This window comes from Diorhabda carinulata, chromosome 9 (genome assembly GCF_026250575.1).
Source record: "Diorhabda carinulata isolate Delta chromosome 9, icDioCari1.1, whole genome shotgun sequence".
In the NCBI taxonomy this organism is placed as follows: Eukaryota; Metazoa; Arthropoda; class Insecta; order Coleoptera; family Chrysomelidae; genus Diorhabda; species Diorhabda carinulata.
The window spans coordinates 661,690-682,185 of NC_079468.1; the positions used below are offsets into that span (position 1 = coordinate 661,690).

General features: G+C 30.9%; 3 protein-coding genes across 6 annotated transcripts in view; 2 read left to right on the forward strand and 1 right to left on the reverse strand.

Moving 5' to 3' along the window:
• The first annotated feature begins 973 nt into the window (after positions 1 to 973).
• LOC130898151 (gastrula zinc finger protein XlCGF57.1-like) lies at positions 974 to 2,915 on the forward strand. Its single transcript, XM_057807223.1, has 2 exons — positions 974 to 1,584; positions 1,639 to 2,915. Exons 1-2 carry the CDS (start codon positions 1,200 to 1,202, stop codon positions 2,823 to 2,825), a joined length of 1,572 nt encoding a protein of 523 aa, XP_057663206.1. The 5' UTR covers positions 974 to 1,199; the 3' UTR covers positions 2,826 to 2,915.
• Positions 2,916 to 3,944: 1,029 nt separating this feature from the next.
• Positions 3,945 to 18,997, reverse strand: LOC130898150 (cilia- and flagella-associated protein 43). Its single transcript, XM_057807222.1, has 20 exons — positions 18,932 to 18,997; positions 18,531 to 18,799; positions 18,307 to 18,469; positions 16,673 to 16,886; positions 15,485 to 15,604; positions 15,094 to 15,366; positions 14,794 to 15,036; positions 13,564 to 13,875; positions 13,017 to 13,389; positions 12,105 to 12,412; positions 11,852 to 12,051; positions 11,565 to 11,796; positions 9,438 to 9,857; positions 8,848 to 9,149; positions 8,600 to 8,794; positions 7,535 to 7,766; positions 6,802 to 7,074; positions 6,598 to 6,741; positions 6,048 to 6,331; positions 3,945 to 4,151 (listed from the first exon to the last, which is right to left on the reverse strand). The coding sequence occupies exons 1-20, from the start codon at positions 18,955 to 18,957 to the stop codon at positions 3,998 to 4,000; spliced, it is 4,737 nt and encodes a 1,578-aa protein (XP_057663205.1). The 5' UTR covers positions 18,958 to 18,997; the 3' UTR covers positions 3,945 to 3,997.
• Positions 18,998 to 19,318: 321 nt separating this feature from the next.
• LOC130898148 (histone-lysine N-methyltransferase 2C-like) overlaps positions 19,319 to 20,496 on the forward strand; it is a 35,290-nt gene continuing 34,112 nt past the window's right edge. For 3 of the 4 annotated variants that reach the window (XM_057807218.1, XM_057807219.1, XM_057807220.1), the window contains exons 1-3: positions 19,320 to 19,464; positions 19,722 to 19,990; positions 20,106 to 20,439. In XM_057807218.1, coding sequence (XP_057663201.1) covers positions 19,732 to 19,990; positions 20,106 to 20,439 — 593 coding nt within the window. In that variant the 5' untranslated portion in view covers positions 19,320 to 19,464; positions 19,722 to 19,731. Of the gene's footprint in view, positions 19,465 to 19,721; positions 19,991 to 20,105; positions 20,440 to 20,496 lie in introns of all 4 variants that reach the window. The other variant, XM_057807217.1, reaches the window with a different exon arrangement.

Sequence of the window (20,496 nt, forward strand, 5' to 3'; positions counted from 1 at the left end):
TTATACAATTTTCAAAATTCTTCTGTACACTTCATCTTCTGATTAGTTTCTTTTATTTATTATTAGTAACAGGATAGTCGATATTTTTCACACGTTCTTTCCATTTTCGCTTCATTTCGCCAATCCATCAGTCACTGTACTTAAATATCTTCTCCAACCATTCTTTCCTCGGTTCTTGGCTTCTAGATCTTTCACTGTCTCCATCGTTTTTCTAGTTTTATGACTTATTTTACCAATCTCTCACAAACTACTGTTCTCAAATCTCTTTTGGCCTCCCCCATCAGCTTTTTCTTCGATTTTCCTTTCCCCCATTTTCTTCACCTTTTAGCATTCGTTCTACGCATATAACTTCTGATATTCTATCTATTATATGTCCTAATCAAATCACTCACTATGCTTTTAAAATAAACGAGTGCTTATACAAATCTAACCGTTATTTATTTGCTCTTTTTCCGTACACTTCACTTTTTTTTAATTCTACTATAAATATTTCCAGTTTATTCAGTTTTTATTTAAATTTAATTGAAAATATAAGACCTAACAAATCACCTTGCAAATTATTAATATCGGATCTATAGTATCGAATTAACGATTTCTAATTGACATTTTTTGTCACGCACTTTTCTTCTTTTTATAACATTAGGCGGTCTATTCCTATAAAAACATCGAATTGAAAAGTTATAGCACACAGTTACTCTATTCTCCCCCAGAAGAATTACTATTCTAGGAATTCAATTAAAAATAGTTTTTTATTATTTTTTTTACTAATTCCATTCCTTGATAAGAATATAAATCGAATTAAAACCAAATTTTCATTTTTGGAAGTCATAATATGACATGAACTATGACCCTCTACGCTTTCGAATCATCTATGGTAATTTATTTCAATATATAATTTAAAAGTGACATTTTGATACTGTTAAGACTAATATACTTAGTGTTTGACATCTAAAAGCAATTATCGGTTTTATATTTCGGTAATATAGTACAATGGAGTTTTAAAAAACAACACTCATTGGTTGTTTCTATTATGCTCGATCTTTTTCGAAACGTTTATCCTCTCCATGTGACTACACCTTTATAATATGTGAGTTTTGACGCTTGTAGATGGCAACGCTGGAGCATGTAAACAACATGGGGGTTAAGTCACAACATTTGTAAATTGATATTAAAAAATTACGTATATCTATGTTATTACTATGTCTCTAATAGCTATCAAAGATGAAATTACAGATTTGGAATATGAAAACCCACCGTTAAATCTTTCACAAGTGAAAACTGAACCTGGGTTCCATAATGAAACATTAAATCTAATAGAATTCGAGACTGCTAATGTAGATGACTATAAAAATGTAGAATCAGTAGATGACCTTTATATACGTACGAGTGATTTAGTTAATATTAAAAAAGAAATCAACGAAGCTCCTGTTAATACTGAAATAATAAACGAGGAATTTGATTTACCCACTATTAAAAGTGAAATTAAATCGGATGAAAATCCATGTAGTAGTATCGCTCTAAAACACGTGAAACGTGTAAACAAGAAAAATAAAAGAAAATATAGTTGCCCGGTGTGTTTTAAAAGTAAGTAACGTTTATATATTTTTTGAAAATAGTATAAAATGTATTATGTTGCAGTTTGTTTAACCTCAACGTTAAGGAAAACTCACTTCAGCTCTCATTTCGGAAAAAGACATTGCGTAATTTGCCACAACTGTGGGAAAATATGCAAAAGAGGGTACCAATATTTAAATCATTATCGAAATTATCATGTAAAATCAAAACAAAAAATTATAAACCCAAATAAGTCAGTATTTACTTGTAGAATATGTTTTAAAGAGTTTACCTCTAAAAAGATATACGGGGAACATTTCAAATTACATTATTTGAAACCTTATGAATGTAAAATTTGCTTTAAACAATATTCGGTAAAATCCACTTTAAAAAGGCATCAAGCGGCAATACACAGTAAACTAAGGCCTTATAAATGTGACATTTGCTTTAGAGACTTTGCTTTATCTTGTCAATACAAATCTCACATGACGAATCATATATACGGAAAACGATTCAAATGTGACGTTTGTTTCAAAGAGTTTTATCAAAATAGTAGTTTATTAAGACATAAAATAGTACACGAAGGTATAAAATTCAAATGCAAATTGTGTTTCAAAGAATACACGAGAAAAGTAACATTAGAATCTCACATGAGATTACACAGCGGAGAACACGAGTTCAAGTGCCATATATGTCCCACTGAAAAGAAATTCACCTCGAAAGGGGCGTTGAGATTGCATTTAATGAACCACGCGGGTGAAAAACCACACGAATGCAATTTGTGTTCTCAAAGATTTTTAGAGAGACAGAAACTTGTTAAACACCTCAAAATCCACGAAAAAACAAAAAATGTCAGCTGCGATTTCTGTTCTCTAACTTTCTTATACAAAGTTAGACTGCAACGTCATTTACTAATTGAACACGGCGAAAATCCTTTTAAATGTTTGAAATGTCCCGAAAAGTTTCCCACGCAAAGGGAATTGAATCTTCACGCTTCCGTACATGCCGAATTTAAAATGTACGTGTGCGAAATTTGCTATAAAGAGTTTACGAAAAGAGCGGCGTATGTTAGGCATTTAGGAGCGCACGGAAAAAATCCTTTTGGTTGCAAAGTTTGTCCGGAAACTTTTGCTTCAGAAAGGGCTCTTAGGGAGCATTATGCGATTCATCCAGGGGAAAAACCTTTCCATTGTGACGTTTGTTTGAAGGGGTTTCATCATAAGAGGTCTTTGCATAAACATATTTGCGAGGGGAAACCTGTTACCACGTAATTTAATTCTTTGTTACATAACAAATTTTGTAAATAAATGTGAAAAATTGTGATTTTCAATGAGATATTTAAATAAAATATATCGAAATTATATTAGTTTTATTATTCATATTGAATTATTCAAAGAGGTTATATAGAATAATCTTCTTTTCCAATTAACTTGGCCTTTATTTATATGATTAAGTAGCCAATTAAAGCGATCCTTGATAGGAACTTTAAAGAAAATGTTGAAAATTTACGTAGACAGTTATAAAGCATTTTCAGTGTGTTGAAGAATACTTTTAATCTATTGTTATTTAAAAAAGAATATCTGTTAAGTCTTTTATTCATTAATTTGTCTATGATTATTACAATAACTATAATAACGTATATTTACTGCCTAACCTCACTTTGTTCGCTCTATCGACCATTTAAGTTATAATATAATAATAATATTTGATGTTATATTTTTACATTTAAATTTCAACTTAAATTTGATGAAAACACAAGGTAAAAGACAGCAACTTTTTTATCAATAATCAATAAAAAAAATATTGTAACAAACTAGTGTCACCAATTTGTTTTATTGAAATTGCACAGGACCGGATTTCGGTGTAAAGAAACCACTTACTAGGCTCTGCAATTTTCAAGTTTATGAATTATAATAGAAGGTGAAATCAAATTTTTTTACGAAAAAATCGTTAGGTTTCGCTTTTTTTTTTCAAGTTTTATTTCCTTTTGAAGGTTATTATCAAATTTTTTAATATGAAAATACGTATTTTCGCCGTTCCTGTGTATTGAAACGAAAGTTTGACGAGGGCGCGGGGAATTTCTCGGAATCGAATCTTCCAGACAAAATTTTAAAATATAAATACGAACGTCAAAAGATTTGTGATTTAATTCGATGAAAAAAAGAAACGAGAACTAGATTGGTCAACATAAAATAATAAATAGTGAAGAAGAAAAATCACCCCAATAGTATATTACGGCTCATATATCAATATACGGGGTTATTAGATGTTTTGGTCTTTCCTTTGTAGATTTTTTGTGATACAAACTGAAATAAATAACACTGATGATGGAATTGGAAGACGAAACGGTGATTTTTTTTGTAAATTGCGATAAATAAAAAACACAATTTCTCTCTAACGTATTCTTTATTGCCAACTTAATATTTTAATACTTTCAAGCATACTACGGTTTCTCTTCGGTGTTTATTAATTTATATTTGAAAGTAGGATAGGTTCGTAATCTTAATAGTTCTAATTCGGTTTGGAGCACCAATATTTGGCTGTGATTTTTTTGTATTGTTTGTACTAATTCAGCCCTTTTGACGATTCCTTCCATTCTAAAATGAAACAGAATTCAATCTCCGTTATATTTGTTCCAATAAACAGATTCAAGTTTAGTTTACGAAATGCAGTAACTAGAAGATATTATCGAGGTAATGGCAACACTGCAAATATAAAATTTCTATATTTATAGGAAGAAATAAATAAAAATGACTTCCGGTTCGGTTTTTCGAACTGTTTGTTCGTAAAACGAAGAGATTCATTTTGGGGACCTATTTTTAGGCGATAATAATTTTTATTTTTCAAAAATTACAAGTACGCCCCTGATATGAAAAATGTTGTATGTATACTTACAGCGTTGCCGTTCCGTTTTCGCCTTTGAACATGTTACAGTTAAAAAAAAGTTTTTGATGTTTTTAAAGTATTAAAAGTACGCCCCTGGTAAGAATAAGGTTTTACGTATGCTTACAGCGTTGCCGTTTTGTTTTCCTTTAAATAAGTTCCAATTAAAAAATGTTTCCTTATATTTCTCAAAAATTAAGTGTACGTCACTGGTAAGAATAAGATTTGCGTCTGCTTACAGCGTTGCCGTTTTGTTTTCCTTTCAATAAGTTTCAGTTAAGAAATTTTATCATATATATTTATTGAAAATTACAAGTACGCCCCTGGTAAGAATAAGGTTTAACGTATGCTTACAGCGTTGCCGTTTTGTCTTTCTTTAAATAAGTTCCAATTAAAAATTTTTTTATCATATTTCTCAGAAATTAATTGTACGCCACTGGTAAGAATAAGGTTTTGTGTATGCTTACAGCGTTGCCGTTTTGTTTTCCTTTCAATAAGTTTCAGTTAAAATTTTTTTTTTCATATTTCTCAGAAATTAATTGTACGGCACTGGTAAGAATAAGATTTGCATATGCTTACAGCGTTGCCGTTTTGTTTTTCTTTCAATAAGTTTCAGTTAAAAAAATTTTTTTCATATTTTTCAAAAATTACAAGTACGCCCCTGATATGAAAAATGTTGTGTGTATACTTACAACGTTGCCGTTCCGTTTTCGCCTTTGAACAAGTTACAGTTAAAAAAAGTTTTTTATATTTTTAAAGAATTAAAAGTTCGCCCATGGTAAGAATAAGATTGGTGTATGCTTACAACGTTGCCGTTTTGATTTTACTTTTGAATAAATTACAGTTGAGAAATTTTATCATATCATATTTATTGAAAATTACAAGTACGCCCCTGGTAAGAAGAATAAGGTTTTACGTATGCTTACATCGTTGCCGTTTTGTCTTTCTTTAAATAAGTTCCAATTAAAAAATGTTTTCTCATATTTCTCAAAAATAAAGTGTACGCCACTGGTGAGAATAAGGTTTTCTGTATGCTCACAGCGTTGCCGTTTTGTTTTCCTTTAAATAAGTTTCAATTAAAAAATTTCATCTCATATTTCTCAAAAATTACGAGTACGCCTCTGGTAAGAATAAGATTTGCGTATACTTACAGCGTTGCCGTTTTGTCGTTCTTTGAATAAGTTTCAGTTAAAAAATTTTTTTTCATATTTTTCAAAAATTACAAGTACGCCCCTGATAAGTAAAAGGTTGTGTGTATGCTTACAGCGTTGCCGTTTTGTTTTCCTTTAAATAAGTTCCAATTAAAAAAATTTTTCTCATATTTCTCAAAAATTAAGTGTACGCCACTGGTAAGAATAAGATTTGCGTATGCTTACAGCGTTGCCGTTTTGTTTTCTTTTAACTAAGTTTCAGTTAAAAAAATTGTTTTTCCATATTTAAAAAAAATAAAAAAAACGCCCCTGGTAAGAATAAGGTTCTACGTTTGTTTACAGTGTTGCCGCCTCGTTTTCATGAACTGCAGTTCAACTTTTTTTATACCAAACGAGAATTCAATAAAAAAAAATTATATGAAAAATTATTTTCGTTATAAATAAAACGTCGAGACTCACTTTGCTTTCATAGCCTGTTCTTCGGTTACATCTAAATTCTCGTCGTGCTTCAATCGAAGTGCACAAATATCGATATTCAAATTTTGAATGGAATTGTCGAGTTTTTTGTTGTGATTACGATACGTCCGCAGGTGTTTTTTCACTTGCATCAATTTTTCTTTACGTTCTCTCATATTATTTTCGAATACCGCACCTATAACCTCCATTTCTTGTTCTAACGTATCGATATCCGTTTTTCTGCCCATACTCTTTCCTTTCAGGTAGGTCTGCATGTCTCGCAAAAACTACAAAATTTCACTTTCCATCTCTACATATTTAAACAATAGCGAAAATATTCGAATCACCCTGTATATAGACCCTGGTATATAGCATGGAATTATCATCGCCATTTTCGTAATCAGCGATAACGATTTAGTAGATAAGAAATTTTTTCCGAAATTCTAGGATCAAATTTGAGAATTTCGTTTTTAAATATACGGGACGTCCCCGCATTTTGTGTTACAAAATTGGTGTATATGAAAAAAAAATTATTTATTTTAAAATATCTTACTTTAGTTCCGTTAATATCGTTCATTTGTTCGATTAAATCGTTTATGGTCATACGAAGTTTTTTATGTTCCCATTCCGTAGCCATTATTCTTCTTCTAAACGCCATATTTTGTACAATGGTCTTCAATTTCGTATCACCGGCATCCTAACACCACATTAAATATTCAAATTCGCTATTTATTTATAAAATATTTTAAAATTTCACCTTTATGAGATGATTTATTTGTTCCACCTCCTTTTTCGGTACCAATATGGCGTCCTGGAAATCTTTCATGTCTCCCGTAAGTGGAATTTCAACTAAACCTCTCCGTAAAACAATTTGAATTTGAATATTGTGCATAAGGTAAAGGTAATCACTTCTACATTTTCTTATGCTGGCGATCCATTTCAAATTTTTCTCTTTTTTGTTTGCAAGTCTCTTCTGACAATTAGCTATAGCCCCCTCGCCATCTGACACTTCCATTTGTGTCCCTCTAGCCTAACAATCCAAATATTCGCACAGAATAATGATCAAATGAGATAATATACTTATTTATGTTATTTTTTTATCACTAGATCCGGCCCTGTCGATTGAAATAATAGACAATAGAAGCGTGACGTCGCGACCGCCATATTGTTATAGGTTACTTTTCAAACAAAGTTTGTGAAGTCGTTAAAGTTATTTAAAAAGTGTTTAATTAGTTTACTGTTGTATAAGATGCTAATGTGTTTTGTGTCATAAGATATTTGTTTGCAAAATTTATTAAAGAAAACACGATAAAATAACATATAGGATCGTCAAAGCGGTTTAACTTTGTAAAGTGATCCTGCCCTGCCCTAACAATGACGGTGTGTGACGTCAACACTCCTGTAGTCTATTTAATACACTATTTTTCACGTACTGTAAGACGAAATATTAAAATATGAATTAAAAAATGTCATTTTGTAATTTCGTTTACCTTGATTTCAAATTCTATTCTCAATCTTCTGTGTTTACAGATTAGTTTGAAAATGTTTTCGTCGATCGCCGGTGGCAAACCGGCGAATTCGTCGAGAATATCGAGTGATTTTAAATAATCGTAACACTCGTTCGTTAATATAAGAGATTTTTCTTGGGTTACAACGCATTTTGCCAATTCCATTAAAACTGCCACGGTATTTATCCCGCGGAAATTAGCTCTGGGTCTTTTCCTAGAATTTTTGCGTTTTAATAAAAAAAGTAAGAAGTGTTACGAACAATGAGGGCGCCACTAATCACAACTCACAAACATTAATTTCAGTCTTCACTCACAATGTTGCCAGATTTTTTCCACGAATTTATTAATCTGAGTTATAATTGACGGTTAGTACAACGAAATAATTTATTATAGCAGTAATTAAATTTGATGAGAATATTGTTCGTAAAAAAATTGGAATATTTGCTTAATATGCAATTTTAATTTAATATCGTTCAAAGTCGATTGAAAAATCTCGTTTTGTAATTGGCGACAATAGAGTAGCAATTGAATTGAAATGAAATTTGTTTCTAAAATTATTAAAGCATTTGTAAAATATAATTTCAAATTCCCCTAATTCGGATGAAAAATCTCAAATTTAATTTCAATATTTTTCATATTGAGAAAATTATTCAAATCTGGCAACACCGCTCTACAATCGACAAACAACAAACTTCTACAGCAACGTTGCCAAAGTTTTTTGACGATCCTCCTTTAACTGATTTATAATCATGGTTGGACGAAACAATAGAAATATCACGAGATAAACTTTTTTTTAATAAAAATAAGAAAAAATAACGAGAGTAGAGTAATAAAATAGCCTTTCAAATTTTTTTTATAGAACCTCTTTAGTAGTAAAGATTTTAGTACAAAATCTTCCATTCTGAAGGAAATCGATTACATCTGGCAACACTGTTGTAATATCTTGTGGTAGCTGGATTAAGCAAGGAATTTAATAGAAAGTAGTGCATATTGAAGATGTGATAAATTTCGTAGCTTTGATCGAGAAAACGATAAAAATGAACTAACCTATAAAGTTTTATTGCATGTTCTTGTACAATTGCAGAAAATTCTTGTATATCCCGCCTAAAAGCCTTTTCCAAAATTTTCTCTTTCAATAGAAAGTTTTCTAAATTATTTTTACATTCATTTAAAATTTCTGTTAAATTTCTAATTGTGTTGATCAGATGGCTTATTATCAAATCATTTTCCGCTATCAAATGGCTGAAAATAAATTTTGAACAAAAAAATTTTTCCTCGTATACTCGTACACTTACTTGATACTTTCTTCTTTATCGAATAATCTAAGTCTTTCGTTTTGAATTGATCTCGCTCTATTTATCCTCAAATTTTCTTGATTCATACCGGAATCTATGTACATTTTATATTCGACGCAATCCTTCGTCTTCTGATTGAATTTTCGTATTGAATCCCTCAACGACGTCGTTATCTTGGTAAAATCAACTTCTAATATATTTTTATATTTTTCCCTTTCGATATTGAGAGCCACAACTTTTTCTTCGTACTCCCGAATGGCTCTGAGATCCTCTTCGTTAAAATCTTCAGGTTCTTTTTCCAACTACATACCAAAAATCAATTGTATTCCGACTCGTGTTATTTGTACGTAAATATATTGAAAATCGGCAACACCGGTGTTGCCGGGTGAAATCTATCGCAGCCAACTTGAACTTTGATCAACTAAATGAACAGTCTGCTGCTAGCGCGCCAAAAATAATGAATACATCAAGAAAAATAAATTTAAATAAAATATGTAGAAGTGAAATATATTCGTGAGAAATTATGAAATATCTAATTTTTAGTGTGAAATTAATTAATGATACGACCGATTTCAGAATGAAAAACTCACCATACATTTCGGTAGAGGTACGTCTTTTTTTATTTCATCCTCCCATTTAATCTCCAAAACTCCATTCATCATAGCCATCAACGCCCTCTCCTTAAAATCGTCGGCTAAAAGAGCTAAACGTATACGTTCTTCTTCTGCAGCTTTCGCGTCCAATATGGCTTGTTCGCTAGGACTTATATACGGCGTAACGGTTAATTCGTTATCTACCGTTGTAAGTATTGTAGTTGGCTCTTCTTCTTGAGTCCATTCCGGGTCTTCTATATCGAAACAGACTTTTTTTTCGGTGAAATAATTATACTCTCTTACAATATGACGTAATCTTTCGTGTTTGTCCTTGATACTTTCCATTTCACGTTGTTTCAATTCCACCAGTTTGTTGAATGCTATGTTGTAAGTTTGTTTCAGTTTTATCACTTCTTGCTGTTACCGTAAAAAACAAAATTTCATTTCATAGAAGATTTTGTTAGTAAGTACAGTTCAAGAGTAGGTTAGGATGATTGATAATATAACGGAAATGTACTCCATTTGTTTAAATTGTACTATACGCGAACCAAAAGAAAATATATCTTCATTAAAATGATTTATTTTATTATTCTTTACACGCAAGTACCAAAATTGTTTATATTTACCACAAAATAGCATTTATTAAATGTATAAATAAAAAAACATCGTATATTCCTTGAATGGCGGTTTATTGACAACAATGTAATAATTACATCATCCCATGTAGATACTGATGTAAGTCAGAGATATGGAGGGGAGAAGTGAAGCCTTCATTTTAATCTTAGTATCAGTTACAGCGTTGTCAAGTTTCTATCATGAAATTATACCACAGGTATGTCGAAATAATCAGATTTTCACAAAAATTATGTTATAACAGATATTTCATATCAAAAACGGTTTATTCTCATAAAATAGTGATAAAATGAATAGTATGAATGTTTATAATTTTACGTTGAAGTAGTAATTATGCGTCAACTGGCAACGCTGTTATGTTTATCGTTACAGTTGATTTGGCGCAGTTTTAGTTTATAAGTGTCAGTTGGTGAACGTGTGTAGTGAAAACGTGTAAAATATCAAAATATTTAAGCCTGAATATATTTCCTTTTACCATTAAGTACACCTACTTCACTTTACTTTACCCATTTGCAATTCTGATAGTTATAGGTTATGTTTCCTTGTATTAATGTAAATCAAGATACTTTTTTCTTTTGAATTATATAATAGTTATTTTCGTAAAAATCTAGCACCACTAAATTGAACACACTGGTAAATTTACAGTGATGCCGCTTACACTTTGTAAGTAACGTGTTTGAAAATATTAAAAAATTTTAAATAAGTTCAGTAACGTCTAAAGTACATAGATTACCGTATTTTCAAATTTGCCGCCGAAGCTTAAACCAAAATGACAGTCTACTGCATTAGTACGTTTGCGCATGTTGACGCTTATTTTCCCCTTCATATCCAACATAAGATTACAACGTTGTCGTGCTTTCAAGGCATTTCATAATCTCAATATTTATTTTTTTAATTAATATTAACACAAATTTGTGATTTTAAATGAATAATTTTATTAAAAACATTTTTTTATATTCATGTATTAAAAAAAACTGTTATGAGATATATTAAATTCTTGTTTTACTTTGAGAAATTTTAACCATCAATTGTTAGACAGATAAAATTGGCAATGACGCAATAATATTTGAAACGAAGCGAAAATAATTCTTATTCGTCCACATTGTACAAGTGACTAACTTTATCATTTAATTATATAATGTTTTTAATAAATTGTTTTATTGATTTTTAATATAATAAAATTGAATTAATTTCGTCAAATATACGGGTGTGAAATTTGTGTAGTGCTAGGAAAGAGAAAAAACTTTTGGTTATGGCAGGTGTTCGGTTTAACTTCCAGTGCGGTGCACTAGGGGGTTATACGATGGTCGTGAAAAAAATACTAAAAGAATGAATAAAACTATAAAAGTACTTTTCTATCGAAGGTAGGACGTTTTTTAATGTACAAGGTGATAAATTAAAAGTGATAAAAGGAAAATAATAATTTTTTTTTAAATTGTAAACGTGAAAAAAAATTTTTTTTGCCGATTTTTATTTCGGATATATACGAACCTCCGCGATAGCTTGTTGAAGATCGCATTGATAAAACGACACCAGTTGCCGTTGTTTATAATGCCACGGGTTTCTTTCGATGTACAATTGTCCGACGGAACCTACGAGGGCGATTTGGGATTCGACCGATAATTGAGCGGAAATCGTTTCATCGAGAATTCCTCTCGCTTGCATCGTATTATAATCTTGATTAGTGAATTTATGACGATATTTCAATTGATTCATTAATTCTCTGAAATATTAATATGGACAATAATCGATAAAAGAATCGATGGGATTTGACTCACTCGGGAGTTAATTTCAACCAAGGTTCGAAGACGCTATGAACCGATAAAAATTCTTCGATTTTTCTCTGTTCTTCGACCCAAGCTAATCTTTTCGCTGCTGCTTCGTTGTACGGTAATAAAGTGTAAATTGTTGCTATGGTTCTTTGGAAAATACCTCTAACTACTTTCCCTTTCACTCCCATCGGTTCCCAATATGTTTTCTAAAAAACTTTTCAACTTATAATCTGCCTTTTTTGAACGTCCTTCCACTGACCTTGACATATTCGGTTACCACGTTCTGAGCATCGATCAAAGCTTTCAAATATATCTCAGTTTTTTTACATTCCTCGCGATTTTTTTGTTTTTTCTGATTGTACATGTTCGAATCCAGAAAAAATTCTTGCAAATCGATTTTTTCCAATTCCGGTCCGTTTATATTATTAGTTACTAAGTAATTCAAAGATGATTTAATACTGTAAAATTCTTCCCAAATTTCGGATTTTTCCGCTTTACAAAGAGCGGCCTCTTTAATGCTCTTTTCCATTTCGTAAACTTCTATCCACGTTTTGTTTGCATACTGACCTAAAATTCATAATTATCGTCGAAATTCCTAAATCTAAACACAAACATTAATAATTGAAATTGTTCAAATTGAATTGAAAGCTATAATTAAAAAGAAAATCCTCGTTTTATATCGACGAAATCACTTATTTTTTAATAATACTGCATAATTGATCTAAATAATTAACCCCTATTAAAAAAAATATAGTACGCCCATGGTAACTAGATTCCCTCACCATCGTGCCTTTGTTCACAATGTTATTTGTTCTTTCTGCCATCTGGGAGTGTTAACCTCAACTATCAACACAACCTTACAAATTACTAACAAATTTTATTAATGGCGCCAAATTTAAATTTCATATAACGATGTTAAAACGTATAATTATTTCTCAAATTTATCTTTTTGATTTAAAAATATTCTCAATATCACATTTTTCAATTAAACGAAACTTAAATAAAAGATTTAACGTTTTATACGTCAAATATTATTTCGAAATGAATTTTATAGATGTCGTTACTAATCATTAGAATTTTCATGTTGTTTCTTATATAACTTGTCAAAATTTCTCGTGAAAAGATTGGCTATATACTATATATTATAGAATAAGTAATTTTTTTTTTTTACCTTCTGGTTTAAAACCCAGGGTCGGTCTCTTAAACATCAATGCGAATTTATCGGAATTTATGGTCATTTTCATATCGCGCATTAGACTTTCATCGATGTTTTCGTTATCGAGTTTCGTACAACAAGTTACACCGTCCCGTCCTAACGTGATAACGTGTCTACCCAAAGGATCGACGTACGCTTCTTTAACGCCTCCCTGATATCGATGGTGTGCCACAACCACCGCATACTGTCTATCGAAATTCGAATCTCTTATGAAAACGAAACCGTCAAATCCCCACGTCGTACACGTGTTGTTATCCAAAATTCTCATTTCGAAAAATCTAAGTTGATGACCGCTTTTTATTTCACGGATTATTTTCACAGAATCTTCCTAAAATAAAAAAATTGAAACACGTGTTTAGTTCTATGAAAGTTCTACCACTTTTTTTCCAATATAATAATAAAGTGTAGTGTAATGACAGTGTAACTTAATTTGACATATAATTATATAGGTTAGGTTGTCAGATTTGTTTTTTCGATAAATTTTTCAGTAAAAAATATATACTCCTCTTTTTGTTTCCAATTCGTGTACATTTCTAGAAGCGAACGGTATACCATAAAAAACCCTATCTCTATCTGGTCTTATAGTTGGTTTTATGTAAGCATATAATTGTTTATCGAAATAATATTCTTTAACGTTCAATATTTCGTTATCGACAATACAATATCTGATGATTTTGTTTCCGGCGAGATGTTTCGACGTTACCGGTAATACGAATAATCGATAACAATGTTTAGAAGCTACAAGACTATAATCGGCTACTTGTGAATTTACTTCTACGTGTGCTACTATTCTCATTTGTGTTCCCGGAAGACCCTAAAATAGAAAAATATTACTTTTATTTAAAAATTCATAAAGACTCTATTTTAATCTATATAATCGATACGTCAATGTTTTTTTATTTTCATTGATATCGAATATATCGATAAAGTGACAGATGTACTAGAGTTTCTAATCATTAGTTCTGTGACTGTTTTTATGAAATGACAGAGTCGAATCAGGACTTTTGTCGTTGGTATTATTAGTTAATCTGAAAAAAATCCATTTAAATCTCGCGAAATAGACGTGATATATTCAATAAAAAAAGTGATTAATTTTCAAAAATATATTAATTCAAGAAGTTTATGTTAAAAAAATAGTGGGACTACTTTATCAAAATAACAGCGCTTAATCACTGTTCTTTTTGTACGATTCAACTCTACATAAAAAGTTGATGCGAACGTTTTAGAAGAATGATTTGTTCTGTGACTTTTTTTATGAAATGACAGAGTCGAATCAGGACTTTTGTCGTAGGTATTATTAGTTAATCTGAAAAAAATCCATTTAAATCTCGCGAAATAGACGTGATATATTCAATAAAAATGTTATTCATTTTCAAAAATATATCAATTAATGAATTATATGTTTAAAAATATAGAAGTATCAATCCGAACATTTTAGAAGAATGATTTGTTCTGTGACTGTTTTCAGGAATTCACAGAGTCGAATCTGGACTTTTGTTATTGTTGTTATAATTTGTTCTGGGAAAACATATTTTAACATCGCCATGATATATTAAGTAAAAAAATTATTAAAAACAATTAATTCAATAATATTGAGTTTAAAAATAAATATCGTTTACGATAGGATTTTAATTTTATTCTAATAACATGGCTAGATCACAGTTGTTTTTGGATCAACCAACACTATAAAACTGATAATCGGTTAAATTCGGTTCGTATCGTTTTTCATTACCTCGATTATAAACATATCTCCTTTATCTAAATAAGCTGTCACCAAAATTCTTCCTTTTTCGAAATATTTGATTTTTTGAATAGGATTATGAGTTAGATGAAAATCGCACATGATACGCAATTTTTCCGGATTATACACCGATACTAGTTCCAATACGCCGTTTTTGCAGCTCACCGCCATATAAGGATACACCGGATTCGAATTCAAAGCTAACGCTACCGATTTCAAAGGCATCGTCGATATCTTAAAATAAACGAAAACGATTGATAAACATATAAATATAATTTTTAATAATTCAACCTGAGCTCCCGTTTCCACTTCAAACACTGTAAGTATGATTTGTTTTCTTAACGCCACCATGTAATCTCCCATTGGATAAACGATAATGATGTCTGTGACCGCCATTGAGGAATCGCACAAATAAGATTCTTCGTTTTCGCTCAATTTTATTATTTCCCCGTCGGCATCGGCGCCGATCAGATAGTCATTTCTAACTGACAATATTCTGTACAGAGATTGTTTTAAATTTATGGTCCAATCGCATGACCACGTACCCGATTTTTTCGTATAGTGCTGAAAACGTCAAAAAAAATGGATAATATACAGGGTCTCGTCAAAAATTACTCTCACTTTATATATGTATTAATCAAAATTTCGATGAAAATAATTATTTATCTAATGGTGCTCTCACCCTAAGAACGCTATCAGGACCGGACACCACAATTCCGTTCTTATACCACGTTAAACTTGGCAACGTTGACCCTTCGATCGAGTTTTCCACTACTCGTTCTAAGTTATACTCCAAATCGATCTAAATGTAAATAATAAACAAGAAGAAGAAAATTATTTGTACTGTGACTGTTTCTATGATATGACAGAGTCGCATTAGGACTTTTGTCATAGATATTACCACTTGATTTGAAAAAATCTATTAAAATCTCGCAAAATAGACGCGATATATTCAATAAAAAAGTGATTCATTTTCAAATATATATCAATTAGAGAATTTTATGTTCAAAAAAAAATAGTAGGACTATTTTACCAAAGTAACAGCGTTTAATCACTGTTCTTTTTGTATAATTCATCTCTACATAAAAGGTTGATGCGAACGTTTTGAAAGAACGATTTGTTCTGTGACTGTTTTTATGAAATGACAGAGTCGAATCAGGCCTTTTGTCACAAGTATTATTAGTTAATCTGAAAAAAAAAACTATTCAAATCTCGCAAAATAGACGCGATGTATTCAATAAAAGAGTGATTCATTCAAATATATATATCAATTAAAGAATTTCATGTTTAAAAAAAAAGTATTGGGACTATTTTACCAAAATAACAGCGCTTAATCACTGTTCTTTTTGTATAATTCATCTCTACATAAAAGGTTGATGCGAACATTTTGAAAGAACGAATTGTTCTGTGACTGTTTTTATGAAATGACAGAGTCGAATCAGGCCTTTTGTCACAAGTATTATTAGTTAATCTGAAAAAATCTATTCAAATCTCGCAAAATAGACGCGATATATTCAATAAAAGAGTGATTCATCTTCAAATATATATATCAATTAAAGAATTTCATGTTTAAAAAAAGTAGTGGGACTATTTTACCAAAATAACAGCGTTTAATCACTGCTCTTTTTGTATAATTCATCTCTACATAAAAGGTTGATGCCAACGTTTTAAAAGAACGATTTGTTCTGTGACTGTTTTTATGAAATGACAGAGTCGAATCAGAACTTTTGTAACAGTTATTATTAGTTAAGATGAAAAAAATCTATTTAAAAAAAGTTATTCATTTTCAAAAATATATCAATTCAAGAATTTTTGCTTACGTAATTATGTAGCTTCACACGTTTAATATTAATCGTATTTAGTTACTTACGGTATATAAGCTGCCATTTTTATCACACATGAAAACTCCTCCTTCTGTAGTCCACATAGCATGCGCGAAAGTTGACAAGTTCTCCATGTGACCGCATTTTACAGCGTGTTGACATATTCTCACTTCTTTGCAACAAGTTAGCAAATCCCAAAAATATACCTCATTTGTTCCCGTTCCGAATTGAACCATATGAACGGGTTTGTTCCAGTTGCATCTAAACAGATTATTTAAAAAAAATTGTTACACGACCTATATTTATTCAGTTCTCATTATTTTTCGAAAAAACTAAATAAATCTACGGATAAAAGATTATGGTTCACTACTTTCGTTAGCTCCCCGGTAACAAAGCATTTTTAAGCTTTCAGCGTTTTCTGTAGATGTCGCTGTCGAACCCGCGCCAAAATTTTGTAAAGTAGTCTTTCTTCGACGAATGTGAATGAGTTACATGAGTCGAAAAAAGTTCTTCGGAAACGAACTACTCATAATACTTTTTTATACTAGCGGAAATTTTATCAAAATTCAGGAGTTAAAAGGTAACTTTTCTAGGCGCTATTGCGTTAGAGAAAACTATATCGATTTTATTAATTCCTCATAATATATATCAATTCAAAAATTCTATGTTTAAAAAAATTTACCACATTAACAGCGTTAAATCACAGTTCTTTTTGTATAACTCAACTCTACATAAAAAGTTAATATTTGATGTGAACCTTTTAAATAAATTATTTGTTCTGTGACTGTTTTTATGAAATGACAGAGTCGAATCAGGACTTTTGTCGTAGGTATTATTAGTTAATCTGAAAAAATCTATTTAAATCTCGCGAAATAGACGCGATATATTAAATAAAAAAGTGATTCATTTTCAAAAATATATGAATTCAAGAATTTTATGTTTAAAAAAAGTAGTGGAACTATTTTATCAAAATAACAGCGTTTAATCACTGTTATTTTTGTATAATTGAACTCTACATAAAAAGTTGATGCGAACGTTTTAAAAGAACGAATTGTTCTGTGACTGTTTTTATGAAATGACAGAGCCGAATTAGGACTTTTGTCACAACTATTATTAGTTAATCTGAAAAAAATCTATTTAAAAATCGCAAAATAGATGCAATATATTCAATAAACAATTGATTAATTTTCAAAAATAAATCAATTAATTAATTTTCTGTTCAAAGAAAGTAAACTTCGTAAACTGGCATAATATTCACAAAATTATTGATTCACCCTCGCATTTGAAAAGAATTCTCGGTAATTATGCCTAATTATATCATTTTATTGCGTTGAGTTCCAAATACATTTTCAAAGTTCTCACTTTCCGAAAAACTTCAACAGATTTACGCACTCAAAAGTGTGTCTATAGCTTTGTTCTCGGTAGCTGCACTGGCAGAACTAGTTCAGGAAGTGTACACTAAAGCTCTCTGTATCAGAACTAGTGTCACATCAAATAACCTCAAATACAACAATCAACAAATGCTCCATTGCGCTCTGGACTACTCTGCACTGTATCGTTCTTGGTCTTCACTAATCGAGTTCAGTACAGTTCCGGTGCAGCTACCAAAAACAAACCTTATAGTACGTATTTTATGCACAATTTCATTCTAAATTAACGACAATATTTATAAAAAAACTACCTTATACGCTGATCTCTCGTATGCATATCAGTGTCCAATTCTGCTAATTTCCTATTGGTTCTCCAATTCCAAACAGTAATCGTAAACTTGGGCAATTCCCCTAAAGTAATCAACAAGGAAGTTTCTGCGAATGTTATACTAATGTATCCTTCCGAAGCCGGCTCTGGAAATATCACAAATCATAAACTTGTTTTAGGCAACCCGTAATTCAATCTTTTACTTACCACGAAATATCTGAATAGTTTCGAAATTGGGATAATTCTTTACGAATATACGAGCGTTGTTGCAATTTTCTGCATACGCGAAAACATAATGAGTTTTATGTCCTCTAACTTCGTTAATACCGTCTCCGTTTCCGTTTGGCGAATTTGCCACCATCATTTTTTCATCTTTGGTATTGAGATGGTAAAACTTTGCAACACAGCCGTTACCATAACAAAGAACATCTTTAGATATTAAACCCAGAAACTTAACTTGCCCTATTTTAGCCCATCTGGAAATTAATTTCAAATCGTCATTGATTATTTTATCAACACCCCTATAAATTATTCTCTTTGGATCACTTAATGTGCAATAAGTATCGAAATTGATATTTTATTTAGAATATTTCGTAGTAATTACTCACAAAACTGTATTATCCGTACTTCTCATAATTCTTCGCGTTAACAACTTTGTCAACTTGACGTAGTTTGATCAATTATGTTGCTATGGATATAAAAGGATTTACACCCAAAATTGATAAAGAATTTCAATTAAATTTGTTTCAAATTTTATGTTGCTCGGATACTTAATTTAAAAAGGTCATACTACAATTACGTGGACCATACAGATAATTGTAAAATGGATTGCCTAATTTGAAAAAGTTTATTAATAAATTTTTTTCTAAACTTGGCAGTTGTAATATCCATATATATATATAGTATGAATATTAATATTAATTAATTGAAATAATAAATGCATTTGTTTATTTACTTTTATTTATTCAAAATTATAAATAAAATTCTTTCAAATGTCAAATCCTTCAGTTATGTAGTTCGTTTGCTGTTCGGTACTTCTCGGTTATAGTCGTTGACGAGTGTGGTGTTTCATTTTTAGCTGGAGAAGTTTTATGTTGTTTAATGTTTTAGAAGAATTTATGATGTAAATTTAACTAACAATGTGAGTTCAAATTTATATCAAGAGTTTTTACAGACTTGATAGTGTCGTGTATTTTATTTAAAAAGTTTTTTTTTGAGTTTTATATCTTCGGCATCTTCGCGTAAAATTTGACATGGCGCTGATGTATTTCTAATTAGGGGATAAGGGTTTCAACACAAGATTTTATATTTAAATTTATACTAAATTTAGTTTTGTGCATTTAGTGTATATGTTCGGTGATGATTATGGAGAGTTAGTTGATTATCATGTAATTTCAGTTGTTACACAATGGAGGAATTAACCTCGGGGCTGGATCCCGACGAATTAATGGATCTAGATGAACCTGAAGGTTCTGACCTAGAGGACGACGAAGAAGATCTCATAGACGATTCTATATCACCGTCGTTTATGTTATCGTCGGCTCCGGGTTCAACAACAAATTCTGTAGCTTCTTCTCCAATTAGTGAAGATTTCCCTCCTCCTTTTAATTTTTCAGGCAAGCCCTTAAATGTTAAGCGAGGACGTGGTAGACCCAGAAGAGAGGGAGGTAAGATTTCATGACAAAAATTACAATTTGTTTGTTATTTCAATGTTTAGGTTATTAATCTTGATTGAATTGTTTCTATTGTGATTTTATAAGAGAAAGCTTAAATTTTATTTAGGAAAACCGAGTGCGCCAAGAACCTCAAGGGGAGGTAGCTCAGGTATATCTAGAGTGCGCAAACCGAGACCGCCAGGCTTCAGTAGAAGAGGCATGGGAAATCGAAGTATAAGACAAGTAGATAGGTCTGATTATGATTTGTCTCTATTTACACCATCGTCGATGGATGAAGGTTTTTTAGATCCCGAAACAGGTTCATTTTTATTTCCTGATCGTGAAAGGATGATTCCAGCTATGGATGAACCCCCATATTTCCCAGAGCATTGGCCAGGAAAAGTATGTGCCTTTTGTAATTTAGGAGAACGGAGTCAGTTGGGGCAAGGAGAAATGTTGAGGTGAAGTGTACTAATTTTGTTGGTCGACGCGATAAATAAAACTATTTAATTCATTAG

Bases quoted from the DNA above. Each gene is read 5' to 3' on its own strand.
- LOC130898151 (XM_057807223.1), top strand. From the start codon at position 1,200: ATGTCTCTAATAGCTATCAAAGATGAAATTACAGATTTGGAATATGAA. The intron at 1,585-1,638 runs GTAAGTAACGTT...ATTATGTTGCAG, and splicing joins TTGCCCGGTGTGTTTTAAAA to TTTGTTTAACCTCAACGTTA.
- LOC130898150 (XM_057807222.1), bottom strand. From the start codon at position 18,957: ATGAGAAGTACGGATAATACAGTTTT. The intron at 9,858-11,564 runs GTTCGTATATAT...TTACGGTAACAG, and splicing joins TTCAACAAGCTATCGCGGAG to CAAGAAGTGATAAAACTGAA. The intron at 6,332-6,597 runs GTAAGATATTTT...GAAATTTTGTAG, and splicing joins ACGATATTAACGGAACTAAA to TTTTTGCGAGACATGCAGAC.